This window comes from Antedon mediterranea, chromosome 6 (genome assembly GCF_964355755.1).
Source record: "Antedon mediterranea chromosome 6, ecAntMedi1.1, whole genome shotgun sequence".
NCBI classification, from domain to species: domain Eukaryota; kingdom Metazoa; phylum Echinodermata; class Crinoidea; order Comatulida; family Antedonidae; genus Antedon; species Antedon mediterranea.
Window position 1 is genome coordinate 9579392 of NC_092675.1, and position 23548 is coordinate 9602939.

At 33.8% G+C, this 23548-nt stretch overlaps 2 protein-coding genes across 6 annotated transcripts; both read right to left on the reverse strand.

Moving 5' to 3' along the window:
* Positions 1–233: 233 nt before the first annotated feature.
* LOC140051225 (uncharacterized) lies at positions 234–13429 on the reverse strand. 2 transcript variants are annotated; one of them, XM_072096359.1, is made up of 4 exons: positions 13298–13429; positions 2657–2722; positions 2251–2395; positions 234–1637 (listed from the first exon to the last, which is right to left on the reverse strand). In XM_072096359.1, exons 1-3 carry the CDS (start codon positions 13392–13394, stop codon positions 2292–2294), a joined length of 267 nt encoding a protein of 88 aa, XP_071952460.1. In that variant the 5' UTR covers positions 13395–13429; the 3' UTR covers positions 234–1637; positions 2251–2291. The 2 variants fall into 2 exon arrangements, with proteins under 2 accessions (XP_071952460.1, XP_071952459.1); XM_072096358.1 differs by having other exon boundaries at positions 376–2395.
* A 393-nt stretch (positions 13430–13822) lies between these two features.
* Positions 13823–22821, reverse strand: LOC140051492 (uncharacterized). Of its 4 annotated transcripts, none has more exons than XM_072096728.1 (6): positions 22229–22821; positions 19809–20375; positions 18338–19203; positions 17637–17849; positions 16492–16599; positions 13823–16195 (listed from the first exon to the last, which is right to left on the reverse strand). In XM_072096728.1, exons 1-5 carry the CDS (start codon positions 22743–22745, stop codon positions 16492–16494), a joined length of 2271 nt encoding a protein of 756 aa, XP_071952829.1. In that variant the 5' UTR covers positions 22746–22821; the 3' UTR covers positions 13823–16195. The 4 variants fall into 4 exon arrangements, with proteins under 4 accessions (XP_071952829.1, XP_071952831.1, XP_071952830.1 ...); XM_072096730.1 differs by having other exon boundaries at positions 20211–20378; XM_072096729.1 differs by having other exon boundaries at positions 16525–16599; positions 19809–20378.
* Between the last annotated feature and the right edge of the window lie 727 nt (positions 22822–23548).

Sequence of the window (23548 nt, forward strand, 5' to 3'; positions counted from 1 at the left end):
TATTATTTGTTAACGCCATTTCATTTCAAACGTAAGTATACTTTAAAGTTCCAATTATCACCACCAATTAATTTAATATACAGTACTTGGACAGACGCAAAAGCAATGGTACGAAGACTGAATTTTCAATTAAATTCTATAACTAGGTCTAATCTACAGGGAATATAAACAGTACTTGATTTGTTTCAGTGTTTATTTCAGATACAGAAGGAAATAATATAAATATTATTGCTAGTTGGTAACAATATCCATCTTTTTCAGTGATGATTAAATATTAGAGGAAAACTTATCAGCATCAATTCGGTATCAACATCACTATTCATCATATCAGACAACAAGAATCATAATATAACATGGCATTCTGTTCTAAATGTGTTAAAAAAGCTCATAATTAATTTTTTTAGTGAGTTGAGTATATTATTTATTCGCGAATTAATGCGCTGCATTGATGATGATGGCCATTGAAATAATGATTTGTGGACTATGATATATTTTAGTAACTTGTTTGGTTTGTGTTACTGGATGTACTATGATGACCATTGAAAGACTGATTTGTGGACTATGATATATTTTAGTAACTTGTTTGGTTTGTGTTACTGGATGTACTATGATGGCCATTGAAAGACTGATTTGTGGACTATACTAAGATATATTTTAGTAACTTGTTTGGTTTGTGTTACTGGATGTACTATGATGGCCATTGAAAGACTGATTTGTGGACTATGATATATTTTAGTAACTTGTTTGGTTTGTGTTACTGGATGTACTATGATGGCCATTGAAAGACTGATTTGTGGACTATGATATATTTTAGTAACTTGTTTGGTTTGTGTTACTGTATGTACTATGATGGACATTGAAAGACTGATTTGTGGACTATGATATATTTTAGTAACTTGTTTGGTTTGTGTTACTGGATGTACTATGATGGCCATTGAAAGACTGATTTGTGGACTATGATATATTTTAGTAACTTGTTTGGTTTGTGTTACTGGATGTACTATGATGGCCATTGAAAGACTGATTTGTGGACTATGATATATTTTAGTAACTTGTTTGGTTTGTGTTATACATTATTATATTCTTTGATAAATTTTTTAAAATAATTATGTCAACTTCATCACTGTTTACTTTGCAATAAAGGAAATAAATAATAAAAAACAATGTGTGTTATGAATACAGATTGCCACTATGCAAAAAATTATTTATTCATCAAATTAATAGCCTGCGCATATTATAACTTATAGAAATACATATTTAGTTAATTTTTATTTTTTATTACATAAATATCTAACAGTAACAATTTATTTACGTTTGGTTTACATTTTACAATGTTTCGACAACATTAGTTTATGACTTTCGTCATCACATTTATATAACGTGAATGTGATATCATTCCTTATTATTACTGATACCATTCCGGAATTATTCTTCAACTTATAGTGCAGCTGTAGCTTGGTGGTTAACGTGCTTGCCTTCCAATCCAAAGGTCCAGATTCAATCCTGACCTAGTGCCAGGGTTGTAACTCACCAATCTTTTAACTCCACTCCCTAAACCTCAAATGAGACTTGGTTTACAAGGACAAACAATTATAAAACAAAATAGTTTATCCATCCTGTAATTGTCAAGTTAATCTCTGGTTGATGCGTATGAAAGAAAAAACAAATATAGTTCCACGTCTCATGAACATTGTCATTTTGGCCGTACAAACATAGGACTGATGAAAATAATTCCCCCAACGAAACACTGTGGGGTTGTACACTTCATTATATTGAAATATAATTGATAGTATGTGATATGATATTGTTTTGAAGTAGCTGTCCCTTTCAAAATATCATTATGGAGTATCAAAAGGAATAATGGCGATTAGATTTTTTTTGTAAGTAGGATGCCTAACAAATGGTTGATTAACATGTAGCAAGCAGCAGCGTACGGCTATGAGCGCTTTCTGGCTAAACCGATAAGCTGCAGGCATTAAAATATGTTGACAAAGGCTATAAAACGCCTTCCAGTCATGTTGGAGGGCCATAGGGTCCCTAAACCAGGGACCCAGGCCTCTGTGTTACACTACTTGTAGCAAACCACGTTTCTCGCACGTAGTCAAATCATGGAGGTATTTCATTACCACCAGTGCCATAATAATAATGGTAACATTTAGATTACAGTACATTCAACAGGACCAATAATACATCACATATTCATAAAGTAGTTTGTATAAGCCTCACTTATGTTGTGTAAGTCTCACTCACTTTATGTATTTAAGTAGGCCTATTGGTACACTGCCTGGCAATCATTTGAGTCCAATAAGTTTCTCTACTGGTTCATACATCCATTCTGTGTCATTCAACTTTCCCATTTCTTTTTTCAACTCTTCTAATCGTTGTTCATGAAGCTCTAGATATAGAAACAATAACATCAACGCTATTATTAGACTGTAATTACAGTACTGTATAATAATATTAATAGTCTTTATGCTATAAATAACAGAGGGCAGCAGACAATAAATTATCTTGTCTTTCTACTACTAATGTGTGCAATCCTTTTATTACACATAACACACATGGAAGTTGCAATAAGACAATAATAGACTTACAATATGCCTAAGTAGTCTTTAGTTTCTACAATTTTAATATTAGGTGGCCTAATAGGTAATACCTTTTTTGAGTTGCAAAAACTTCAGTTCAGTGTCTTGATCAATTTGAAGTCGATTCAATTGAGGATCTAGATACGAACAAACATAAGCATTGTAATTGATTACAAAATGTATTCCAATAATTGAAAAAGGCTCTCTCAAGATTTAATTTCAATTTCATTTCTAGTAACATTTATTTCTTTTTTCAGATAAAACATTAACATTTGACAAACAAAAAGGATTAAAATAAATAATAAATATGCTTCTGCTTCAAAAAAATAAACAAATCATGCTAAAAGAAGGACTGGATTACATTAAATGTAAAAAATTGTGTGTAATAAAAAAAAGAACAAAAAGACAGAACAAAACACACACAAACCAAATAGTCCGGGAGCCCATGAAGATTTGTTTAGCATTGCGAGTACAAAAGGTCTGAGGCATAGAATATGTCAAGTAGGGTCCAGGGACCATCAAACGGCCGTTCTTAAGTTCCCGCCCCTGTACCACCAACTCTAGGGAGGGGCGCTCAAAATACCCCAAAATTTGATTTAATTAGCATAATCGAGTACATAAATGAAACCAATGTTAAAATGTTTATTTTTAGGGTCTAATTGAAGATCCATCATTCTTAAGTGTCAGCTCCTGTACCTAGTCCACTTAAGAAAGCCACTAATTAGCGCTAATTAGCATTTTAATTAGCATGGTCGAGTACATCGATGAAACCTTGGGTAATACAATAAGTACATTTACGCAACTGAGAAAACGTAATTCTTAAGTGCCAACTCCTGTACCATGACCCCTTAAGAAAGGGTCAAAGGTCAATATATGTCTCACCTATACTTAATTAACATAATGAGTACACCTGTAAAACCAATGCAAAAATGTTTATTTTTAGAGTCTAGTTGAAGATCCGTCATTCTTAAGTGTCAACTCCTGTACCTAGTCTACTTAAGAAAGCCATTAATTAGCGCTAATTAACATTTTAATTAGCACAATCGAGTACATCAACAGAACCTTCGGCAATACAATAAGTACGTTTTCCCAACCAAGAAAACGTAATTCTTAAGTGCCAAATCCTGTACCATGACCTCTTAAGAAAGGGTCAAAGGTCCGTTTCTGTTTTAAAAAAACTTGATTATGCATATTGAAGAAAATTATAAAATATTTATACCAAAATTAATTTTTCGTTACGCGGATGCATACCACTGTATGAAAACATTCAAACTCCTTTGACACCTTAGTGGGGTATCCAGGATTTTGAAGTCGGAGGGCCGGGAGTTGCCAATTTGCCGACAAAATCAGTGTCATTACTTGTACTGTACATGCCTAGGCCTACACATCAATCAACAATGCAAAATTAAAACCAAATTAAACATTATCTGTTAGTATGTTGTATTAATTTTACAATAAAGAAAGAATTACGAAAATCTGACTGGTGGTAGTTTTTTCGAAATATAGGGTCTAAAACATCGCCGAAAATGATCGTTTTTAGCCATGAAAGATGTAAAACAATCTGAGGCCTCAGTCGACAATTCTATTAGTATTAACTGTGCCATTTTTGGTTAAAATAATTACATATAGGCCTAATTACGTTATTTAGTAATTTATTTTATATATCACCACTGGAAATATCAATAAAACATGTTATTAAATGATTATAAAATATATAAAGTTGTTTAATTAACGGAATTCGGAAAAATTCATTGCTCTAACTTTGTGTGTAGTAACGATCAAAGAGATTCATGGTACACGCGCGAGAGCAAACACTCCGCTGCGGGTGATTCGCATCCACTAATCAAATCAGCCAGAATCCAAAATCATTCAACCGTGAGCAATGCCAATCACGAGAAAGCTCAGCTTTGATTGGCTTACGATGACATCATATCACAAAATGGTGGTTTTGTAGTTGAGCCTCGCGTTCCAAAAATGAAAATACATGGATATTTTTTATGGTATGTATTAGAAAATGTTAATAATAAAGGCCTCATACCGAGAAAAAAACCGGGTTTTTGGCACTTATAATAAATTTATCTTAGAGAAAAAGCACATGGCATGTGGAACTATATAATCTTAGCGTAGGAACCACACAAATCCTAGGTCATGAGAGGCTCAACTGCAAAAACAAGGTTGAATAGGGTCTTTACTCAAAGACTTTCGAGTACAGTAAACAATCTAGCGCATACGGCCGTACGTACGTGCTAAATAAGATATTTTGACCACATTTTTTACATGTTTCGTTAGATGTAATAAATTTCGTTAAATGTAAATAAAAAATAGTTGATCTGAAGGGATCAATGATATGATATGTAAATAAACAAACATACAAAAGAATTATGTTTACAGTTCAATTATTGTTAGAATAATAGTTTATTCTTATTTGCCTAACTTTATTTTTTTCCCGGCACCTTTGTTTGCCGACGGACGCGATGATGTGCCGACGAACCCACTGGATACGCCACTTTTACTACTAATTATACTGTAATAATGTTATCTCCTTGTCCCACTACTTTGCTCCTAACAAACTCTCCCTCAACCCAATCATAACATCTTATTTAGAGTTATAATAATGATAATATAATAATGTCAATACTTAAAACTTGATTGAAAACCATGAAATCCCATCAGTTAAATCTATAAATTTTATTGAATCATCTTTAATAACAGCCTCTCATCATGGAAACTCTCTAAGAAAATGAGAAAAAAGTGTGTCTTGGAATCCTATCAAAGTTATCTTCCTTCCTCCCCTCTAGTATTCTCAAAACTCATTATCCTTAACTCATCCTTTCTTATTCGAGCTATCGTAATATTGTGTTGGCCAACCCAACAAACATCCGTAATTTCATATTCTGCAAAAATTCTTCTAATTATATATCTGGCACCCATTCACTGTCGCATTACTCCCATTTATTTTTCCTTCCTTTACTTCTTAAACTCAAATGATCATGCGGACATTAATTCTTTTACCAGCAAGGACAAGGTGTATCTTTTTGCTACTAATAACACCATTCAATCCTGCCACAAGATCTTCATCTTTTTGGGATTCCGTCTTCGTCCATTAATATTTAGGTGATCATTTTTTACATTATTATTATTATTAATAAGTGGTTTTCTTAATAAGCGGAATGGGTAGGCATACAGGTGATGGATCTTAAGTTGTCTCTAAATATAAACATTTTAGAATTGGTTTCACATTGTGTTCTCACGGTCTAGCCATTTTGCCGCCCGGCACATTGCCACCCGGCCCTTTGCCACCCAGCCTTTTTTACTACTTGGCCTTTAGCCACCCAGTCCTTTGCTACCCAGCCGTATGTGGCATATTGCCACCTTGGGCCTTTTGACACCTGGGCCCTGCCACATGGCCAATTGCCACTACCGGCCATTTGTCACCCGGCCATTTTCAACCCAGTCTGTGGCCATCGCTTAGTTTCCAACTGGCCTGTTGCCACCCGGCCTGCTGCAAACTGGCGTGCTTGCTACAAAGGCGCGTAGCGTCTGTGCGAATATATAATAGGTCTATACTTTTCCCCGCTCTCAGTAAAATTATTTGTGACTTGGGGGGGGGGGGGGTGGAGTCAATTTATTAAACCATCTGAGATCCATCTGTGACCAATGATGGTATACAAGATCGTGGGATTTAAAAAAAAAACCTAATATCACGATATAGAGATAATTAGGCCCTATATTCTCATGCAGTGGATATGCTACTGATCAATGTTAATTAAACAGTTGTTTTTACGAATTGTTTTGTGACAGTCAATTGCAGATTCTGTATATCATAGGATTTTGTCCTTATGAAATCAGTAACAAAATTGTATACATTTATTTGGATAAAATACAAATTAAGTGGTAAACAAGGTGGTCTACTTTAACAATTATTGGAAAACAACTGGGTCTATACTATAGAAAAGCAATTAATTAAAATGATTTACACATTTTAATCTTGCGTTCATTTTATTTTAATTGCAGGCCTAATTAAGAAGGGCAAATAACACTCTTAGATCAGGAGGCAAAAGGCCGGGTAGCAAAAGGCCGGGTGGCAAAAGCCTGAGTGGCAAAATGGACTGGCCCGGGTGGAAATGGGCCGGTGTCGAAATACCGGGTGGCGAAAGGCTGGCAAAAGGCCAGGTGGCAACCGGCCGGAACCTTGTACTACTTACTATGCTAATTAAAGTTCAGGTGGGACATATATTGACCTATGACCCTTTCTTAAGGGGGGTCATGGTACAGGATTTGGTACTTTACCTTTTCTCAGTTGGTTAAACTTACTTATTGTACACATTCATTTAGACTAGACAAAAAGTAGTGAGCCCTCTAGCGGTCATTTGTGATTTCTGAGATTCATCGAAGCGCGACAACATCACCGGAAATGATGTGAATTTAAAATTTTAATAGGGTTAAACTCTTTTAACCAATTGAAAGCCTTCATTTATAGTTCCTTATGAATAATTCATGAGAATAATTAAAGCAAGGGTTGAAGAAGCATGTGACTTGGTTTTTGGAAGGAACAGGATAGCAGTTATGATCGTGTCAGGTAATCATTGAATTTGCTCTTCTTTTTGTTAGATTTTATACGGTTTTTATCAATAATAATATTGTACATTTTTACGAGACCATAAAAAAATTCCTCAATTTTTGAGTAAACGAGTGACTAAATAAAAAGTTACTATGTAATGTAAATATTCGTTTGACAAAAAAATAGGCATGTTGATATTTTCAGGTATTTTTTAAATGGCGATTGAAATAGGTAAACAAATCACATGAATGACAGTGTTTTGTGCGAAGCTGGGCCTAGCCTTGATGGTCCAACGCGTACTGCGTGTTAATCAATGCGTATAGATATAAACGTAGTCGTTTAGGCCAATTTTTTACATGTTTATTTATTAATATTAGGCCCCATTCTCATTTATTTTAATTAATGCACTGAATGTACCACACTTTACAATTCTATATAAATTAGATTTTGTACTTGTATTAAATTCAAACGTTTTATGGGATTTAAAACATTAAGCTAGGCCTAGTAGTAGGCCTAGGACCACAGGCTAGGTTTGTCAGCCTAATTTATCATGCAGTATACCTCTAGCCCATCTTTCAAATACATATTTAAATTAACATACTTTTTATATTTCTATATTTTGTATAGGATCTGACTCCAGAAAACATTTGCATCACTTGAAAGCGGCTATTTATGGACAGCATGTTGACATTCAAAAAAATTTGACCAGCTCTTATTAATTAAATGTCTTTAAGGTTTTCATTATAAAGAAATGTACGGTGACAGAAATTTAAATGATTCTCATAATAGAGGTTCTCATAGATTTAATATTGAAGGTAAATAAATAAAGGTGTTTGTTATTCTTGCCTTTAGAAATAAACATGTTGTTAGTACTATATTATTAGGCCATTATACAAATTAAAACTAAAAAAATACAGTAATCATATTTAAGGCCTACGCAGCAGTACCTTATTTGATTTGATTTTTTTCAAATATTTAATTGATGAAATAAATGAGTTTGACTTTTCAATTAGTTGCTATTTTATTATTAGTTTCTGTGTGTTTTTATTTATATTCTTAAAATAATTGTATACAACAACTTTAAAGTATTGCGAAGAAGTGATCAAATTATAGTATTTGTATGTTATTGTCGCTTAAAATTATGGAGTTAAAGTATTTTATTTTAGGGTGACAGAAACGGTTAGGCAAGAAAAGAAATAAATTTGGGAATTTTTTTATGCGGTAAAAACAATTAAACATAATCTACCCCTAATGCATGTAAATGTAGAAAACATTGCTTATGTTAGCGCGACCGAAACTCGCTACTGGGAATAGAGCCTGCAAAAGCGACGCGTGCACACCTACTCGGGCACCGACGGAGCGTGATCGATAGTAAATATACCCGACTTCAAATGATCATAAAATTCTTTTAAAAAATATCAACATTTTGATTTTTTGAGGATTAAAAGTAAAGATATTGAAATTTAACATAATATTTATAAATATGTATTTAAAAATTCGGGAACAATTTTAGCGTGATATTAAAACTAACGTTTTAGAGTTCCGCGATTTCCTACGCAGGATTTGTTTCTTTTCATTGTTAATGGGCGAATGTTACCTAAACTAGAATCGTTATAAATCTTTTAAATTTGTATCTATATATAAATTTACGTAAGGGCAAAATTCGGTAAATCGCGCGTTATTTCTAGAATGTTTACTCGATGGTATATAAAGTTGGTTCGTACTTTCGATTTGCCCCAAATAGGGGTGTTTTTCGATCGTGGTATACACTGTCTAATGGATGTCCGTCTTGAAAAATACCCGCAGAAGATCATACGAGGATGCTTCGCATTTTCCTATCTCCTCCTACGATAATTGTTTTTAATGGCTGAAAACCGGTTGAACAGCTCGAGTACAGCATCATAATGTTGAAGACAGGCCGATTTTCTTTAAAAAATACTATTTTCATAGATTTAATATACGTTTATACAAATGTATTGATTTGCGATGAATGGAACATTCCAATCTCTGTTCCACAAGTGTCTATTCCCTCAGGCGTCGTAAAGGCAAGTACTGTATACTCATAACAGAAATTCGATCCATTTTTTTTTTCAACCAACCCCACCATTTCAATCTGTGCTGCAGAGGTTGGATATACATTTTTTTTAAACGGATAATGAGCTAGCGTTTTCACTCGCCGTATATTATGTACACATCTTTATTATTGCAGTTAGACCACCCACATCACCACCCTTTCCTCACTGGCATGAGTAGCGTTGGTGGGTAGGGTAGGAACCAACTTAAGTATGAATTGGCTCTAAGAAAAAATTGAAAACCATTATGCCTACTAATTAAGTTGAGTTAGATAATTTAATATTTATTGACGATTAAATCGAATTTATGATTTTCGCCGAATAGAGGTGGTTTTCACAAATTGTGTTATATTATATAAACATAATACACGTCGTAGTGATGTATCGTTACATGTACTTTTCTATTTCAATCGACTATGACGGTGATAGTTTCAACAAAGTATTAAATCGCAATGTTTTACTGTGTGTAGTGGAATATTATTAGTAAAACATGAAAACAATTAATATTTCGTTACTAAATGGATAAAGAATATATTTAAAAATTGTTCCTCTTTGCACCCATCCTCTTCCCCATCCCTCAACCCTAATGTTACATACAAAACACAAATTAAGTTTGTTTAAATTTAAACAATTGGTCTCATTTTGTGACAAGTTTCTCTTTTGGAAGTAATTCCCAGGGTGCTAAATTTAGTTGAGTACATAAATCAGTGTCTATTTATTCGTTCCTGTAAACGACATGTATTATTGTCCTGCGGTACGTACATTTGAAATCGCCAGTTTTTTAACTCTGAAATTATTATGTATTCGAGAACCATCTGTGGGCACGACCTAGATGGTACGCGAGCGAAGCGAGCGTACCATCTAGTTATAAGTAATTTCTTTAGTATTCTTAGTAACATCGAATGTCTCTAATTAACTAGCAGTTATTTATACTAACTATTGTTCAATAATAAGCGTGTATGAAGTGAAAATCTATAGTAATAATGTTCTTAGTCAGTTCGTCTCGCTCGCGTGAAGTCTTCGGGTTTCTCAATAAAATTCTCAGCGGTTTGATAGGCTCGCGCTAATGTTTAAATCAAAAGCGCTCTCAAAACACTTTTTGTCCAAAATTCCCAATATGACGTGGGTGTGTGTACTTTCCAAGGTTTCATCGATGTATTTGATCATGCTACTTTTAATGACCACTAATTAATTAGTTTCTTAAGAAGATTAGGTACAGGGGAGTTGATAATTAATGATACAGTAGATCTTCAACTAGACTCTAAAAATAAACATTTCTGCATTGGTTTTACATGTGTACTCATTATGTTAATTAAGTCTAGGTGGGACATATATTGACCTTTGACCCTTTCTTAAGGGGTCATGGTACAGGATTTGGCACTTAAGAATTACGTTTTCTCAGTTAGGTAAATGTACTTATTGTATTGTCAAAGGTTTCATCGATGTACTCGACCATGCTAATTAAAATGCTAATTAGCGCTAATTAGTGGCTTTCTTAAGTGGACTAGGTACAGGAGTTGACACTTAAGAATTACAGATCTTCAATTAGACCCTAAAAATAAAAATGTTAACATTGGTTTCATTTATGTACTTGATTATGCTAATTAAATCAAATTTTGGGGTATTTTGAGCGCCCCCTCCCTAGAGTTGGTACAGGGGCGGCCTCACTTGACATATTCTATGCCTCAGACCTTTTGTACTCGCAATGCTAAACAAATCTTCATGGGCTTCCGGATTAAAAAAACAAACAGGAAGCATAAAGACAATGAACGATGTAAATGGTAATTATTGGAATTTGGTTGGTAGCCACATGGAGCAGAGGAGACTAAAACACGATGGGTCAGTGGTGAGCAAAAAGAAAGTGTGCATATTTTATACATTTTTTATAAAAACAAAATACTGATTAATAAATAGGTTTATTACGAAACTTAAAGACCTATAAAATTAATTACCTAAAGGTATCTAATTTTATATTCGGCCCGGGATGATTCGGCCCTGAGACGATGGATTCGGCACACTTTTATTTAATTTATCGACTTTAATATGCATTTTTAATTCGCCGTGGTTTGGATTCCGGCACCGGAACTCAACTGCCCACCGTTAGGGAATCCGACATGCTATTGCGTATGCCCATAGCTCTGGGAAGTGAATTATAGCTTGCACTTATAGAGTGCCACACACACCACACCACCGAGAGTCGAAGTGTTATAGGGATTACTGTAGCCTAGATAGTCGTTGCGCGAGGGAGAGAGCGATGGATGAAACTTTGCCTATGCCATACATGAATTAATAATTAAAATTCGACTACGCCACGCGTTAAAATAATTATAATGATATTAATAAGTATCAGTTTCTATCTAAGATTCGTAATGCGGTTTTTAGCGTTGCGACCCTGACTTCCCGAACAGTTTTTTCACATCCAACTTGTGATTGCATGTTGTTATCAGGGACAACTCCCTGTTGTTATGTACAGTATAATGCGTTATGAAAAATCATAAAACTAGTCATGTAATTATTATAATTCATAATGATATGAAGTTTATATATGAATAAAGCAACCACTTTTTAATTACAAAATAAATAGGCCCACTGGTCACGTCTAACTGGTAGCCCTAGCCTAGATTAGTGGATCCCGTATTAGTAGGCATCTATAGGCTAGTTCGCCGTGTGGCGCAGCTATGAAATGATCCATCGCTGTTGATAAGTATAGAGTCGCCGATTACCTCGCTCTGGGCATGCGTATTTTATATGCTTATAAAATTAAAAACGCTGTGGTTAGGATTCCGGCACCGGAACTCAACTGCCCAGCGTTAGGGAATCCGACATGCTATTGCGCATGCCCAGAGCGAGGTAATCGGCGACTCTCCTCTACAATAACAGGGATGGATCATTTCATAGCTGCGCCACACGGCGAACTAGCCTACATGCGTAGGCCTACTAATACGGGATCCACTAATCTAGGATATGGCTACCAGTTAGACGTGATCAGTGGGCCTATTTATTTTGTAATTAAAAAGTGGTTGCTTCATTCATATATAAACTTCATATCATTATGAATTATATACAGTAATTACATGACTAGTTTTTTTGATTTTTCATAACGCATTATACTATACAACATGCAATCATAAGTTGATTTGTTGACGGCAGCCACCGCGTAGATGATGTGAAAAAACTGTTCGGAAATTCAGGGTCGCAACGCTAAAAACAGCATTACGATTCTTAGATAGATACTGATTCTTATTAATATCATTATAATTATTTTAACGCGTGGCGTAGTCGTATTCTAATTATTAATTCATGCATGGCATCATAGGCCAAGTTTCATCCATCGCTCTCTCGCTCGCGCAACGACTATCGAGGCTACAGTAAATCCCTATAAAACACTCCGACTCTCGGTGTGGTACGTGTGTGGTGTGTGGCACTACTGTATTATTGTGTAAGCTAATTCCCTTCCCAGAGCTCTGGGCATGCGCAATAGCGTGTCGGATTCCCTAATGGTGAGCAGTTGAGTTCCGGTGCCGGAATCCTAACCACGGCGTATAAAATAAGCTTTTTCCCCAAACTTTATTTTCAAAGAGACTATGCCATGGGGTAGGACTAGTAGTAGTACTACTAGGGATAAAGATGCAATAAAGCAAACATTTTGAAAACATTGTCGAAAAGTATCATTTTTTACTCACGCGAACGATGTAAACAAGTTACGCCCTCTGTTAGCCGCTTGGCGAATGCAAGTAATAAATTGAATATAAAATTACGTTTTTTTTATTTATTTATATATTATATCAACATTTTCAATATCAATAGAATACGGATTTTTAAACACCTTTAAAAACGTGATAAATACCAACAAAAATTAATATGAATTTGGTCTAAAGTGAGACGTTTCGGCCGGCCCACAAAGTGGGATGTTTCGGCCAATAAAGTAGGCCGAATCGTCCCCCGGATTCGTCGCCCGCCAACCAATTTGCCACACACGACGTACACACAACCACGGCCGTTTAGAGGGCCTAGCAAAAGGTCTACCAAACCAAATACACCCAGAATATGCGATACGATTTGTCTGTAAAACATCTCACCGTTTGTTACGTTCTCTTCTATCATCGATGGTGACCTAAATAATGCTTTCCTAATTGGAAAGGAATCAACTGGACTTAGGCCTACACTGTCCGCCATTTTTTAAATGATGAAGAACATCAGTTAATGTTTCGACGTTGGTGGCGATATTTTACAATTGGCATGTACTGTTGTACATATTAATATACAACATAACAGCAAAGATAGAGTGGTTGGCAACAGATTGGCAACAGATTGGCAAGCAGCTGCTCATTGATGAGAAATATTTCTTATTTATTTGAAATGAATAAAATAACCGCTGTATATTAATTTCAGTTGCTTTAAAAACAAACACAGGCAGCTGTTTTTATCTGTAACAAAAGTGAAGGCAGTTTAACCATATTATAGGTCCATGGTTTAACCCTATCTTTTTTTCAATACTCTTACAATTATTTAAATTTAATTTACCTCTACTGAGGATGGACAACCCTAATAAATTAAAAAATTGTTGTTTATTTAAAGAGAGTAAACATGAGTAAAAGAAACTGTAAATGTATTATATCACTTTATTAAATATTTGTCCAATCCTAATATAACTTAAATATAAATTTTAATCAAATCACCCAATGTGTACAAATAGTTCCAAGTTTTTAAATATACAAAATAACATGCTCTCAATGTTAAAATAACTCAAGCTCATCATATTGTAATTTAATTCTACTATCACTGAGTATATCCTGGTGCCCCAATTGTACAAGAAATGTACAAATCAGAAAGAAAATAACCAAATGTGTACGGTACTATTTCTACTTCGTTCATTAGTATTGGGTCTACCATGTACATTATGTGTAGACCTAATAGCTGGCCATGTTGACAGACATTCTACAACTTAAGAAAGTAACCATAAACAAAATAAATCATAAGATATATACAGTATAGTAAATGTAAACAATAATGAGAAAAATCCAATACATTTTAAGAAAAGTATTTACAAGTAATCTCCAATCTATAGACCTAATCTGTCAAAATATTTGATAGTACTAGTAGGCCTTTGTATTCATAATAAAAAATAATAACACAGTATTTAAAGCAAATACATCCTCATGATAATAAATAACCAAACCCATACAGATTATTGTACATTTAAAACAAAGTAAAATGCTATAACATTTTTAGGATAATTGATAAATGAAAAAAAGATGTATTTTCTCCAAAATATAAAAAAGGTTGTAATGAAATGGCAATGCATATTATACTAGTACTGTATAACTACATACTACAAAGGGATTTATCAACTATATCTAAAAAAATAAACAACTTTAAACCTTCTGAAAGCTGCAAACTATCATTCTCTGCCAGTGGATACATGTTTTAATATACTGTAGCCCCTTCCTATGAGTACAGTGTATAAAGTGTATAAAATGGGTGTTGTCAGAATAAGGTTGGATTGTTTTTTTTTTCAGAAGTGACCCCTTAATAGAAGTATAGCTAAGGAGGGTTCTAGTGTATCTATTTTAAACAAAATAATGAATAAGCCTAATCTGATTCTAATCTAATCCTAATCTGATTCTATAAACGGTGGTTTTAATATGGCAACAAAATTATAACTAAGCATCATTTAAGTTTTTTTTTATAAATCTACATTTTGAATAAATTCAAAAACATTTTTCCCATCCTTCCTCTCAATAAAATGGCATAATGAATGGAATAAAGTTAATCACTACACAATTGAAATTAGGATACTTATACATATATATATATATATATATATATATATAAATCCAAAGGCAAATTACTGAAAATAATATATATAATAATGTATATATATATATACATACACAAAAAAAATTAAATAAATTGGAAGGAATAAAACAGACCTAGGAAAAGCAAACGGAAACAACAACAAAGCAGAGAAATTTCAATAAAGAAAAACAATAACAAGAAAGAAAAGGCACAAGAAAACAAATTAAAATAAGATGTGTACATTATTAGTAAATGAGTTTGTTATACTGTAATGTACAGTATGATATTTAAATTAAAAAATTAATTTTTCTAATAAATAAACATACTTCTTGGACATTATTAACCTTTATTAGTCAGGGTAGGACAAACCAAAGCATAAAACAGTACATAACAATTGCATTGCAACATTTTCCAAAAAGCTAGCTACTATTACTCATACTGGGACAAAGAGGGAATTGAAATAATATTAAGAGAGTGTATCTAACTGTAGTGTGAGAAAGCATATTGCACAACAGATTGGCTATTAATTAGAATAATCTATACAGAAATTAAATTTGGGCATATTTTGGTGAAATTAGGTAAAACGGTAATTAAATCAACCCATTTATCTCAAATCTAAAAATGAAACGAAACGAAGCTACTATGAATGGCCCATTTTAGAAAGTGCCTCAAAATACCAAAACATTCTTTTCAAGATGGACGGTATTTTAATTTTTAAACAGCCTATGAACCCTAAACATTCTTTCAAAACATCAGTAAAAACAGCATGTGTGATTTCCAATAATATTAAAAAGAATTATAAATTAATACCAAACATATCCTCTAAAATCATATTAAATATATTTAATAATACCCAGGCACTCATTTTCATTACATAAGGTTCAAACTTATTATGTATGCAAGTTAATAAAAATTAACCAGTTATACTATGTCCTACCTCCACCGGTATAAAAATCTGATTATATGCCATTTATTATTTAAAACCTAAATAATTAAATATCCGAAGTGAACAACAACTTTTTTTTTTACTTAAAACAAAAATAATTGTCTACATACTATAGAAAATTGGAAAATACTACTATTATTTTTGGCTGCAAATGTGCAAATTGGCACAATCAGTTATATTGCTATCTTGTCTTGTATATCATCAGGCTGAATAATCTGTTCTATGTTGAATTCTACAATAAAAAAAAAAACAATTAAATAGTAAACATATATTTATTTACAAACAAGTATACATTCTTAATTGTTATCAGCAATAAATGCATTTGTAAAAATTCAACTAGTGTTTTATGTAGTCCACCAGTCAGTGAAAGTCTAGTTTAGTTAGGCCTAGGCCATGTCACGAAGCTTCCACCTGCCAACATTTTTTTGTGTGCACGTCCAAGCTAGTTAGGGCCTACATACAGTAGGCTGACATTGGCAATGTTTTCGGCAGCGTTAATTTGGAGGGATGAAGAGCATGTAATGTTACCTAAGCTTTGAGAGTTGGCATAGCATCACTCACATTCTGGTTAAGTCTACGGTAACTTCCACCTCGCTTTCCATTCTTTCCTCTTCCCTCAATTATAACTGCAATTATCTGTAAAAAGTTTAGAAATCAGTAAGGATTACCTACAACAAACAAATTATGAGATCAATTAAAATATATATGTAGCAGGTCACTCACTTTCTTGGAATCCATGTGGTTGACCATACTTAACTAATGGAGACTATAGACCTGGCCTGTAACCACTCAAGCTTGGTTCTCACTAGAACGTAACGCAAGGACGTAAACGCAACGCAAGCGTTTTAACCAATGACAAGCGAAGTTATAGACAGTTAGCAATCACAAGCGAATAAGCCATCGCTTGTGATTGGTCAATTCACTTGCGTTGCGTTACGTCCTTGCGTTGCGTCACAAGTGCCTTATTTTATGGAATTGGTATCAAATAATTACTTGGGTGTGACCTTAATGGATATACCAGCTCTTGGGAGGGGACAAGGAGGGTCACCTTCCTGGATTATTCCTTAAATGGAGATACACAATCGCGATCACAATCTGGAAATAACTTGGACTAATAGCTACAACTTAATAATTCTCTGTGTACCTGTATATAGTGTAAAGTAAAGTACCCTTGAGAAATTAACAAGAGTCTGTGTCAGATATAAAGAGTGCTAAATATATGATTGAACCGAATTTGAATAAAAAAATCAGGGGCAGATGCAGAATGTTTTACATGGAGGAGCGCTAACATAATATTTATAGTAAAAAATAAATATCAAGAAGTAAGTAGAAATATCAATGACGGTTTAGCTGTCACAGGGGACAGAGCACGACCCAAGCACTACACCACTGGATAATACTTTTTAAATCAAACTGTACTTTTATTCAGGTATAAAAATGAAATATGTATAATAAATAATAACAATACTAATAACATTGTAAGTTGCCATAAAATTGGAAAAGCTGATCTTTCGTTGCTATATTGAGGAGTGCAATTAAATAATATAGTTTGTACATTTAAGTTGTGTGTAATGTTGAATACAGTAGAATAACATCTCTTGCTCCCTCTCAAACCTTTTGTATCTCTTGCACTTGAAATCCCTTCTGTTTTGAGGTACGAGAAATAAACTTACTTTTCGCTTGTTGTGATACGCAATGTATGTTGCTAGAATCAGAATTATAGCCGTCAAGGAATATGCTAAGAAATGACTAGATGATTCTTCTTCTTCAAACTTTCGGTTTTTAAAACTATCATAAGTTTTCTGATTTTCCTTCAGGTAGTAGTCATCTTTTCCAAAATCACCACCAATATTGGGTTTGTATTTCTGAACATTTTTTTCATTATCCTGAAAGTGTAAATAAAACTTATAATACACTACAATAGAAGGTAAATAGAGAGAATTTAAAAAAAAAAACTTTTGAAAATAAATTCCTCCCCTGGCGAGATTCAACAACACTAAGAGAGAACATTCTATTTTTGGATCTATCCTGGAAAATCTTTTATAAATGTATTTATTTGTAATGTCAGTAATTTATTTTATCACTTTATATATGTTTTTTATGACGATTTTCCTAATAAATTCAAATCAAATAACATTTACAATTTTAAAAAAACAGTATAGTATTAAAATTCTAGCATTTTACTATCTGAAACTGTACATTTTAATTACTAAATTCTTTTTAAGCTTTGTGAAAGCACAATTATTTTAATCTATATATTGTTTTACCTATCAATTAAATTTAAAGTATTTAACCACAACTTTTAACTGAAAACCACATTTTCTGTAAGGTTTGCACTTGGGTAGTAAAGTTTTAATATTCATAAATCACGTACCTCAAATGATGAGTCAGGTGCAGGAACACTGTCATAATCATCTTCAGATGAATTGTCTTTACTTTGATCTTCCTCGTCCTCTTTGTTTCCACCACCAATGTCCGATTTGTTATTTTCATCTTCATTGTTTTCACTTGCTCCATCACTAACGTTTGGTTCCTTCCCTTCATCTTCATTGTTTTCACTTGTTTCACCACCAACGTTTTGTTTCTTCAATTCATCTTCATTGTTTTCACTTGTTTTACCATCAACGTTTGGTTTCTTCCTTTCATCTTCATTGTTTTCACTTGTTTCACCATCAACGTTTGGTTTCTTCCATTCATCTTCATTGTTTTCACTCGTTTCACCATCAACGTTTGGTTTCTTCCCTTCATCTTCATTGTTTTCACTCGTTTCACCATCAACGTTTGGTTTCTTCCTTTCATCTTCATTGTTTTCACTTGTTTCACCATCAATGTTTGGTTCCTTCCCTTCATCTTCATTGTTTTCACTTGATTCACCACCGTTTGGTTTCTTCCCTTTATCTTCATTGTTTTCACTTGTTTCACCATCAACGTTTGGTTTCTTCCTTTCATCTTCATCGCTTTCACTTGTTTTACCACCATCGTTTGGTTCCTTCCCTTCATCTTCTTTGTTTTCACCACCAACATTTGTTTCTTCCTTCTCATCTTCATTGTTTTCACCACCAGCGTTTGGTTCCTTCGCTTCATTGTTTTCACTTGTTTTATTCCCAACGGTTGGTTCCTTCCCTTCATCTTCTTTGTTTTCACTTGTTTCACCACCAACTTGTTTTGGTTCATCTCCATTATTCAAGGTTGTTTCTCCACTCACTTCTTTGCTGTTTGGTGTAATAGGCTTGTCACTTTCTTTTAAAAAACAATAAAAAAAAAAATGTTTATTAATTTAAGCAAATAAAAATGGTTCCTGTTAACTAAAAAAGGCCTCAGATAATTCTGCGAGATGATAATATTGCAGTAACTCACAAATTGCTCAAGCTTATGGAAGTCCAAATATTATGTTAGGAGGTAGTCAATTTGCAGTAATACTATTACTATATATTTGTTTGAAGGAGGAGTTTATTCAAAGCGGGGCATTTATTCGAATAAATGCGGTAACCATAATAATCAGATTCTCTGAAAGTACTACCTCCTACATTACACATTATATTAATAGAAACTTAAGCTTGGTTCCCACTAGAGACGCAACGCAAGGATGTAGACAAAATGTAAATGAGTTGACCAATCACAGGCGATAGATTATTCAAACTGTCGCTTGTCATTGGTCAACACACTTGTTGCGTTTACATCCTTGCGTTGCATCCTAGTAATTGGAATCAAGCTTTAGTGGTAAAATACTGTACTACTGCACACAACAACAGCAATCTTATTTTCTAATACAGTATAGTATTTCATTGGACTACTGTATCTTTTTTTTAATTACCAGGCCTTAAATTTACAATTGTGTACTGTACCTTTCATATAGAAATTTAAATACCAAAGCATGTAACAAACTCGACGTAGAGAAGGATGATTAGGATTACATACATCGCAACTTGGCATGGCATCAGGAATTTTTAGGAATGCATGCGGACAAAGGTATTCCTCTCTTTCGCCAGGGGTCATATCAATGCTGATCCATCCAAGAGAAATATTTTCATATTTCTTGTTAACACAATACTCATGCAAAACATTAATAGCAGATGTGCAGACTTTAGACTCATCAACATTTTTAGGGTGTTTACATGCAACAGTGAATGGACTGGGATGTTGTGGATCAACATCTTGATAAAAGCTAAGCATTGCTTTATTTGAACAAAGAGCAGAAGTTGCCAATACAGATATATCAAATGTATTTTCGGGTGGACTTTTCTCACCAAAAGTACTACCAGTATTTGTTGTAGAAGTGCCAACTTTATTTGGCAGGTCTGGATCAGGATGTTCGTTTTCTTTTAAAAGAGGAGGTTCATCATTGTTATTACTGTCATGTCGATTTTGATCAACCTTTTCATTCTCTGCTTTGTCTGTAGGAAACTTGGTTGCTGCTAAAGAAATAAACAATTATTATTTATCAATTGGGATGGTAATGACAAATTCTGCAGTGTAAAATTAAATTGTAAAAATATACTGTATTATTACAGATTTATTCCTACTATACACTTAATATTGGTTATCACTACCATTAATGATAAAATAAACTGTAAGCTTTATCTATTCTTAAAAACCTTTATTAAAGTTCCTTTTAGAGTGTTGAGAAAGCGTAAGGCAGCGAGCCAGATATTTGTGCTAAGCACCATTTAATCATTTCCAAACATGCGAGGCATGCAGTTTACAAATTCAATAATGTGCATACTGTATCTTAACGTTCTACTATGCTATCATATTATATTAATAAATTATTTATATTTTTGTAACAGTATTCGGCATCCTATAGCACGTGATTTCAGCATGCACAGACTTCTCTCTGAGTGGCGTGCCAAAGACATTTTTGACATTCCATTCTCTAGAAAATCAACATGTGTACCTCTCTCGCCAAAAAAGTGAACAGCAATGGCCGGGAAAAGATCAATAACTGGCGGTGAATAAAAGTTAACTGATCAAATAACATGCCGCAAAGAATAAAATTGCCAGATAAATCTGGAGCGCATGTGAAAAAGACATGACCCGATCATCCGACAATCGTCATACCCTAAAATTTAACTTTATAGCTAATAATATGTTCAGCCCTAACCTAGAGACCTATGTTGAAAATAATGTTGATATAATAATTGGTGTAGTAATCATACAATATTCCTGTATTTAACGAACGATTTCTATTTTTGTCCATACAAACTACTAAGCCTGGCGCTACAGTAGTACTAGTAGTTTCATTCGCCTGATAACTAACTTTATCGTCGTGTGTGAATACCATCCACACCACATAAGAATGTTGTAATGATGAATTAAAGAAGAATCACATAAAAAGTAAAAGTTTAATTAATGATTTTGCAGTAGGCCTAGGCTAGCCTAGATACAAATACAAAAAAAAATGTTAACTCGCAAAACTGTGTGTGTAAAAAATGTAACTAGGGGCCTGTTACTGCTGCAACTGCTCAAAATACGGTATAAAAATATGGTATTTTTATACCGTATTTTTTAGTACCCCGTTTCTGCTAACAAAACTTCTTGGGTGGTCTTGTTAAATTTCCTCCTTTTTACCCAAATTGCCATTCATTCATTTGGTCGATAATTAAAAGTCGCAATGAAGGAAGTTTTACGTCTCACTTTCAACAGCCTTGCCCTAGTGATAGAGATGTTGTGAGAGCACAGAAAACAATGTAATGGGGACAAGTAATTCGTTCCCTCCCCGAGTTATTGTCTTTTGCAATGTTGTACTGCTTTCGCAGGCTCTTCAGCTTTAAGTTTACTTGCTTTGGAGACAAGTCTCTTCCATACTCCAGCTTTATTTTTTTAGAAATGTCTTTATAATGTGGTTGTCCCTTATTCCTTTTAGTTGGCCGGACATTTTAGCTTCCCCACACAGAATTATATAGTAAATACTGTGACGTCTTCGCTCCACGTTTTCGCCGAATATCTATACACGTGTGTAAAACAGCTGAGAGCGACAGAAAATAAAACACGATGTTGACCTCACGTCGCAGGTAAAAAAAATACGGTATTTTTTATTGGCAGCAGAAAAGGGTACAAAAAATACGGTATAAATTTGTAAATACCGTATTTTATCCACAAATTTTGTGGGAAAAATACGGTATACAAAATATGTTATTTTTTTTATGAGCGCAGTTTCTGCTGCCAAAAAAATACGGTATATATATACGGTACTCCAAAAAATACCGTATAAAATACGGTATTTTCTTGGCAGCAGAAACAGAGCCTACTACAGTATACTAACTACCTGATGTTGTACGGGTTGTTTCTTCAGCTTCTTTTATTTGCCATAGCAATAAACAAGCTACACGAAGTGGTGTGCTAGGTTCACATATCTGCTCATCAAGAGACCCGATGTCAGTGATCATTTTAACAGCCTCACGAATTCTATCTTCATTTTCACTTGCCATGGATTTATCTAAACGCGTGTGTAATACCGCAAATACATTATAATCCAAGATAGTTTTGGCTTTAGCATTATTACATATTTTACTTAGTTTGTCAAGTATCGCTTTGCACACAGTCGTTTGTTGGTCACTGTCAGGTGTAGCACAGGCCAAAAACAAGCTAGGACTACTTGGTTCTAGTTTGTCTTCCTCGAACAGCTTTTGTACGCGGTCGTCGTCAGCAGTTGCTGAACACTCGAGCGAATTTGTAATGTTGGTCTTGTACTTCTCGTATGTCTGTGTATATTCATTTACAGGAGCCCCATTTACAATAAATAGTAATAATAAATGCAATGCTGCAATGATATATACATTCATCTTCAAGATATGTTTTTCAAACACTATAAAAAAAGTATTTAAACCCCGAAAAACTTCCTTGTTGACGTCGTATGCGTGACGTGTTTAGTGTACATATAGAGGGCGCACGCTGCTTGCGTTGCCAGGAAATCAGTGTAAGGTAAGGAATATTAAAGAATAATAATTATGTCCTTTTGGCTTTAACAGTTTTATTAATTTCATTTCAGTAAATATTAGAATATAGCAACCAAGGGCTGAATTAGTGCGGTAGCCGGCCTCATGATACAAACGATAAAACTATAAAGACCAAAAAAAAGGGGGAAAAGTACATGTTAGCAAAACAAGTAGACTCATAATTATTTAACTTCACGAATGAAGAAAAAAAGGAGTAGCTCCTTACAAATATAGTAATAAACAAGAAATATTTCTTACAAAAAACGCTGCTCGCTTATTGACGTAACAGTTTTAAAGATATATTGTCCCTCTGAAAAACATTTTTTATTTAAAATTTGTTTTTGAATGTGTCATTTTATTGTCACATATTAGTTATTTTACCTGAAAAAATGTAATTAAAAGCAAAAAATACTTCAATTGTCTGTCAGGCAGACAATGTGGTTTTTGAGTTATAATTAAACGTTTCTTTTCTCTTTCTATAATGTGAATTTTGATATGAACAGACTCAATTTAGTTTATTTTATTGCTAAGGTCAAGTCTGTGGGTCACTTCATCACACCTTAGATACTTCAAGTGTGAAGTATCATATTACAAACAAACACTTTCATGGACTGTTTTGATAATAATTCAATGATTATCTGAGCAGCGAA

Excerpts from the sequence above, each read along its gene's own strand:
- LOC140051492 (XM_072096727.1), bottom strand. The coding sequence starts at position 22,745 with ATGAATGTATATATCATTGCAGCATTGCATTTATTATTACTATTTATT. Across the intron at positions 20,379-22,228 it reads AACAACCCGTACAACATCAG|CAGCAACCAAGTTTCCTACA; the intron begins GTAGTTAGTATA and ends TTATTTCTTTAG. Across the intron at positions 16,600-17,636 it reads CGTATCACAACAAGCGAAAA|ATAATTGCAGTTATAATTGA; the intron begins GTAAGTTTATTT and ends AACTTTTTACAG.
- LOC140051225 (XM_072096359.1), bottom strand. The coding sequence starts at position 13,394 with ATGGCGGACAGTGTAGGCCTAAGTCCAGTTGATTCCTTTCCAATTAGG. Across the intron at positions 2,723-13,297 it reads AGAAGAGAACGTAACAAACG|ATCCTCAATTGAATCGACTT; the intron begins GTGAGATGTTTT and ends GTTCGTATCTAG. Across the intron at positions 2,396-2,656 it reads GTTTTTGCAACTCAAAAAAG|AGCTTCATGAACAACGATTA; the intron begins GTATTACCTATT and ends TTCTATATCTAG.